The following is a 7,194-nucleotide window of genomic DNA, read 5'->3' as shown; positions in this document are numbered from 1 at the left end:
GCAGATTCTTCAGGCGATTTCTGTTTTACAGATCCCAGAGCACCCATCCTCGGTGGCATTCATTACTGTGCAGGTGAAGGGGCCAACCCAGCAGTTTACAAAGAGGAAGTCAATACGCATAGTGAAAGTAGAGAGCCTAGTCTTTGTCCAGACAGACAAACCCATCTACAAACCAGCGCAAACAGGTACAAGGAAACTAATGAGGAAGAGCAACTTTAAGCAGGGGGCTGGGATGGGGGGTGGGGGCGGGTGGTACTTCACTATTCTGCTGTCACGGAAATCCTGGCAAGTTGTTGTCTGTGTCACTATGCTGGGTTCCCATCAGGGGTCTCATGAGGAAAAAAAAATGTCTTATGTTTCAGTGAAATTACGCATTGTCTCTGTGGATATCAATTTTCGCCCTTTGAATGAAATGGTGAGTCTCATAATCATGGGGTGGGGGAGGGGTTGGAGCAAACAAACAAGAATTTAAGGATCATTCTTTTGGGGAAGCTGAGGCCGATACAAGAGATACGTAAATCTACCACAGTGCAAGATCTAACAAGGGTACCTCCACTGGCGGAATCTGGAGGTCAGAATCAAGTCAATTCATCACTGCATTTGTAAAATAAATTAAATGTTAGGTTGAAGTTGCCTAAATCATGGCTTGTCTTCTTAAAGATCCCAGTGATGCTTATTGACGGAACGAAGAGATAGTGCATTTCATCTCTCTCAGCCAAATATCATTGGCAAAATACTTATAATTTGGGCTTTTAAAAGTCTATACGTTTCTTCAATTGGATGCTTTATCACCAAAGAAAAGTCCTTACTTCGTAAATAATGTGTGTCCCAAATTAAACTCGTAAAATGCTGTGAACCCAACAGGAGGGCATTTTTTTTGTTTATATAAGCAATCTAGAGACCTACTCCCTCTGGCCCACATACTCTGTCACTGCCGATGTCATGGTTTTCTCCTAAGTTCCATCTCACACTCATGCTATTTCTTTCTTTCTTTTCAGTTTCCACTGGTTTACATTAAGGTAGGTGATATACAGTGTTTATCCATTGGAATAAGGATTTATTGTATGTTAAAGTGCCTCTCTCCCCCATCTGCCCACCCCCAGTAGAACTGCATCGAAACTAAGCACATACTGTTTTCTCTATCTTAATTCCTTTGGAGAGGTGGTAAGATATAAATGAAGGACAAAAGTTCCTTCATTTATGATGCGATTTAATGATTTCTCAAGTATTTCTAACCAAAATGAATATGCATAAGCTCAAGAAGAGGGGCCAGTGTAAAATGTTATCTGTAATACCTCATAGCTAGTAAACTTATTGCCTTTTTCCCAATGTAGAATTCCCAGAACCCTTCGCAAATAGCTTTTGGTGCCAATTTACCAACCATCTATTATTCAATGCCCAATATCACACTAACCTGCTCTTCCACTCACATATACATATTTCAGTTGCTTCTATGAACTCATATTTCTCCCTATAGAATCCCAAGAAAAACCGAATTTTCCAATGGCAAAGTCTCACATTGCAAGGGGGACTCACCCAGCTCTCTTTCCCACTCTCAACGGAGCCTAGTCTGGGGCACTACGAGGTCACAGTGCTGAAGGAGTCTGGAAAAAAAATAGAGCACTCCTTTGAGGTGAAAGAATATGGTAAGAATTCTGCATCTGCAAGTTATATGTGACATTACAATATTTAAGACAGAGTAGTTTTTATACATGGGTGACAAGCAAGTTTAATATATAACAGTTGATGATCAGCAAGCTTTTATATGGACCCAGAAATTTGCTTAACTTTCCTTATTCACGTCTCATTTAATTTTCAAATAATGTTCTCAGGCAGATAAATTCATTATCCCTATTTTACAAATGAGCATTTCTTTACTACAAAAGTTAGTAACTTAGCAAGATCAGTCACGTGGTGTGTCTAAATTAAATTAAATCTTTCATGCTATGGATGAGGAGTTCTATCATGGAATCAGGATTCCCAAAACTTGCCAAAACCACTGTGAGAATTATGGACTAGAGCTCTAGTATAAGAATAACACTGAGCTGAAAAATAAACCAGTAGGGGGAGGTGGTGGATCAGAGAAAATCAGCTAGTGGCTCTTAGCTGGTTCTAAAGCACTGGTGTGGATCTGCCTGAGTGGACCACAAAGGGGAGCTGACGGAAGAATCTATGGAAAACTGCTACCTCTGCATAGTTTAGCACTTCACTAGGACTACAGCCAAGTATCTGTTGGTCATTCTGGGGCCTCTGTTAATCAGCAAGCCTGGCGGTTGGGAAGAAGAGCTGGACACTGAGAGGAAAAGACTAAGGACAAACTGGAGAAACGCTGGCCCCTCTACATCTGTTACCACACCTAACCAGGACAATCTTCAGAGACTAATGATGCTGCCTCTTTCCTATCTTCCAAATTTTACACAAAATCAGAGAAGGAGATTCTGGGAAAGGTAGTGTCAGCTTAACCAAACTGACATACCACAAATTACCATGGCGATGAAAAACATCTCCTTTGTCAGCAGCTGCTCTGGAGCTCCTTACTGCAGTTGAAATAATTTCAAGTGATCCTATGTTGTAAGGTTCTGTAATAGAGTATATCACTAATACTCACAAGATCTCCTGCCCACTCCCACCTCTTCTTCTGTTTTTTTTTTTTTTTTTTTTTTTGGCAACAGTTTTGCCCAAATTTGAGGTTCAAGTGAAAATGCCCAAGACAATCGGTTTTCTAGATGACGAATTTGCAGTATCCGTCTGTGGCCTGTGAGTTGAATTTCGTTCATCTCATTTCTATTTCCCTACTTTATTTGGGGGAATGTATTGCAAATGGCAGTTACTGGACATTGAAGTATTTTAATTAGGGAAATAACTCCCTCTCCATCATGTTGAACCTCTGCTAGGTAGCAGGGGTGGTAACATACAATGCTTTACTACTAATAATAAAATCATTAATGAAAAGTTAAAATGTGTCAGACAATATTCTAAGTGGCTTGCATTTATTAACATATTTTATTCTTATATGAGCCCTGTGAGACGGGGATAACTGTAATCCTCATTTTACAAATGAGGAAACTATAATACATGGAGGATAAAAAAAAAATTAAAAACTTTGTCCAGGTCCTACAGATAGTAAATGGCAGAACTGGAATTTAAATCCGACACTCTGGCCCCAGACCCTGACCTCACCATTCTTCTAGTTTATGCGGACTTTGTTTAAAAAAAAAAACAAAACCAACCTTATGAAGGACTTATAAATCCCAGCCACTGTGTTAATTTTTCTCCATAAATTTTCTCAATTTACAATTACGATATGAAAAGGGAAACGGAACCTAGTCTGTCAGGTTCAGTCAATTAATAAAAAATATGCCTTAGTAATTTCTTCCCTGGTTATCTTCTACTGTGCAATAAAGCATCCTCCATACCCAAAAGAGTAGAAACTTTTCTTCTTGCTTTTGAAACCCACATGAAAAGCCTGTTTTTCTCCTTCTTGTTGGCCTCAATGCTTCAAATTTCCCAACAGAGGGAAAGCCTTTTGACACAGATTTAAAAATAAGATTCAGCAGCTATTTAAATTTATTAAATTGTTACTTATCAGTACTTATAGGGATTTGGGAAAAAAACACAAAAAAAGGAAAACTTTGGGAACTGAGGACAAACTTCACCTGCTTCACAGTTTAGACTCAGTTAATAGGCTTCTAACCTGTGAGTGTGTGTAAGAATCTACCTGAGTGCATGTTGCTTGGCCCTACATCCAGAGATTCTAAGCATAAATTGAGGAAAGGCTCAGGAATTCACATCTCAACAGGTAACTCAGGTATTTCAATGTAGGTGGTCCATAAAGTACACTTTGAAAAAAATAATAAACTAAAAGACTAAGTTCAGCTTTGCATCAAATCCTTTCATTGTATTTGGCAGATAAAACCAACTCATCATGATATTGTTCATCTTTAACATTTTTTTCTACCTATGTTTTGCCATCTAATTTCTCATTTATCTCTTAAAATTCGTATGAATTAGGAAGGACTTAGAAATAGCTCTGAATATATCCCAAAAGTTTTTCTCTTTAAATAAAGTTGAGGAGGGATTGATAAAACTGGAATTATAACCTGAAAATATGAGAGCATAGAAAGAGAGATATAGTACAATCTTTACAGGAAAACCTCAATTGAAAGAAAGGAAAGAGCTGAGATAAAACTAAATTGCTAATTTTCCACTTGAGGTATTTCAAAACTCTTAAAGTTATGGGTATATTTCCACTTAGATAAGATACGTCTCTCAGAATAAGTGCTTCTAAAGCACAAATGCTGTGAAAGGTAATGCAATTGCTTTAGATAAATAAGATGGATGTACGAATAGATTAATTAGATGAAGAAATGACTGAGTTCTTTATATTAAGTACCTTTTTCTATGACCGCCTTATTGCTATAGATACACCTATGGAAAGCCGGTCTCTGGACTTGTGACAATGAATGTGTGCAAAAAATACTCCCGGAGCCGTTCCACCTGCCAAAGCACATTTTCACAGAAAATCTGTGAAGAATTCAGTCAACAGGTATGTGGAAACCACTCTCTCTCTCCAAGGCACTAGTTCCAGATACGGTTTTCTCATGGATTAAAATAGTGAACATAATATAATAGTCAATAGTGTTTGAAATAGTTACTGGGTAAGGAAAACATTGTGACATTGCCTGGCAGTGTCAGAGACCCATTTTGCCAGTGGAAATTGTGAATATATAGTGGTATGCATTTGGCCAATTTTGTGATTTCCTCCCAGCAGCAATCAAAAGGATATAGTGGAATCCAAAGTTAACCTTTGTCAAAGGGATAACAGAAGAAAAATGTGACTTGTGTTTAGAATTTGACCAATGGGAGGATCAAATGTTATTATGGAACCTAACACATAGGGAAGACTATTAGCGATAGTGGGTTGAAGCAGAGGAAAACAGATTGGAGGCTCCAATCATATCAAAGAGGAGGTATAATAAGAATAATTAAGGGACAAGTTGAAAGAGTATGTTCTAGTGAAAAATGGAATGCGTACATTAGTGATTTCAAAGAAAGAACAAGTAAAATTTCAGGAGTGGCAGTGTAAGCTAGGGGGATGGAAAAGAAAGTTATTGAAGCTGCATAGGACAAATAAATGAGAAGCTGAGGTTCTGAATGGGCACTCAAGATAAACATTGATAAACAAGATAAACATGAGAGGAATTCAACTGCTAAAATCTTTAGTAGATGGGGAAACTGGAATTAATTTTTATTTTTAAGAGTGCCATGACATCTATATTAAATAGAATAAATGTGTTGGAATCATATTATGCAGAAAATCTTTTCCATGTAAATGAGGAAAAACAGTTTATTGAAACATGTATCCTAATATTTAGTTTGGTAATCTAATTACTCTAAGGATTCATTCATTCAATGAATATATGTTCTATTAATGTCCTAGATATTGAGAAAATATGGCTAGGAAAAAAATCTGTAACCAATATTAATCCAGGAGTAGTTAGAAGGCTTCTTAGAAGATGCTGTGTTTACGTTTTGAACAGTTACTGTTGGTCAACTAAAGAATGGGAGAAAGAAATTTGTCACTTGAGGAGCAACAGATACAAAAAAGAGAATTATGAAACACCCTGACACGTTTTAAAACTCAAACTCAAAAAGAAGTTAAATGTGCAACGCTCAGGATAGGTTTTCAGGAGAGAGGGAAAAAAGGCAAAGGTTGGCAATGAATAACTCAATGGTCAATGAAGAAATTTTATGTTATTCTTGGGCTTAGGAAAGGATAAGCACCAAAGGGATGGCCAGAATACTTGTAAAAGATTGTTTCTATGACCAATAAATATTTTTCATAGATTAGTAAATGACTTTTTGATAGAAAATTAGAGGACTCAGGGATTCTCTTCCTTTTTCTTCAGGCAGACAATGAAGGCTGTTTCACACAACTCATAAAGACTAAAGTATTTCAGCTGAGACAAGAAGGGCATGACATGTTAATACAAGTCGAAGCCAAAGTCAAAGAGGAGGGAACAGGTTTGTATTATTTTAAAATATTTATTAAATATCAATGTACATTCATCAAATGTCTATATAAAATACTTTATAGTTGCTGAGGACTGTGAAAATGAATAGTCCATGACTTTACTCACATAAGTAAACATTATAAAATTTCCACAAAGAAAATGAAATTTAAGGGCCAAATGTGTATGAAGAGAGGCAATTAATTTTAAAATAGAGCCAGAAGACAGTTTTATAGATAGTACAGCATTTGAACTGATTCTTTGAGAATTTTGAAGCACAATGATGGGTAGGGAAACTAATCAGGCAACAAATATACTCAGTCTCAGAAGAGTCTGAAAATGTAGGCTGATTCTAGGTTGTGGAGGAAAGCATATCTTATACCAAAGAATTTACATTTTATTCTGAAGATCACTGGATATCTTCCAATTATATTTGAGGAGAGTAACCTGAATAAATTAATGTCTTTAAGAAGATAATTCTAGCAGCCATGAGAAAGACTGGCTGGATGAAAAAGTTTTTGTAACATGAGAAGATGATTGTGGTAGCACAGGTGAAAGATGGTTCACCATGAACTAGGAAAGCTGCAAATATAAACAAATAAGGAATAACATTTTCTGGCATTTTGCAGGTAAAATCTACTCATCTTGTTGATAGATTTGATATGAAAGGAAAGGATACGGAGAATTCAAAGATGACCTAAAAGATTCCCAATTTGGGGCCTGCCTGGGAAATGGAAATACCATTAACTGAGGAAGGAGTAGATGAGACAGTACTATTGTGATGAAAATGGGTCAAAGATAATTAGTAATAATTTGGAATTCAAAATTGAAATGGATTCATCCAGTCAATGGTTTAAAAAAGAGAGTGAGAGCAAAATCAGAATCAGAGATGTAAATCTGGAAGTCATTCCAACTGCGTCCATACCCTCCTTAGAGGGGATGCAATTTCTCTGCAAGTGAGCTCCTTTAGCATTGCTAAATTTGAGTTAGACACAGGACAAAGAGTGGTCCAAGAGCAAAAACAACAGCATATAAAAGAGAGATAGTCTCTTTTTTATGATTAAACCAGTCAGCATAATAAAATTGGAAGTCATATAGATAGGGAGAAAATAAGAGAGTGCAATTTCTTAGAAGTCACAGGAAGGAAATGTTTCAGTGGTACTTATATAGAGAGAGTACATGT

At 36.7% G+C, this 7,194-nt stretch overlaps 1 protein-coding gene across 1 annotated transcript in view; it reads left to right on the top strand.

Moving 5' to 3' along the window:
* LOC143691469 (pregnancy zone protein-like) overlaps positions 1 to 7,194 on the top strand; it is a 42,149-nt gene that overhangs the window by 3,699 nt on the left and 31,256 nt on the right. Inside the window, exons 3-9 of the mRNA XM_077169976.1 lie at positions 32 to 185; positions 363 to 415; positions 999 to 1,019; positions 1,478 to 1,646; positions 2,673 to 2,757; positions 4,423 to 4,546; positions 5,910 to 6,024. Of these exons, the coding sequence (XP_077026091.1) occupies positions 32 to 185; positions 363 to 415; positions 999 to 1,019; positions 1,478 to 1,646; positions 2,673 to 2,757; positions 4,423 to 4,546; positions 5,910 to 6,024 (721 nt within the window). The remainder of the gene's footprint in view (positions 1 to 31; positions 186 to 362; positions 416 to 998; positions 1,020 to 1,477; positions 1,647 to 2,672; positions 2,758 to 4,422; positions 4,547 to 5,909; positions 6,025 to 7,194) is intronic.

This window comes from Tamandua tetradactyla, chromosome 7 (assembly GCF_023851605.1).
Source record: "Tamandua tetradactyla isolate mTamTet1 chromosome 7, mTamTet1.pri, whole genome shotgun sequence".
Taxonomy (NCBI): domain Eukaryota; kingdom Metazoa; phylum Chordata; class Mammalia; order Pilosa; family Myrmecophagidae; genus Tamandua; species Tamandua tetradactyla.
This window is presented reverse-complemented; position numbering and strand designations above follow the sequence as displayed.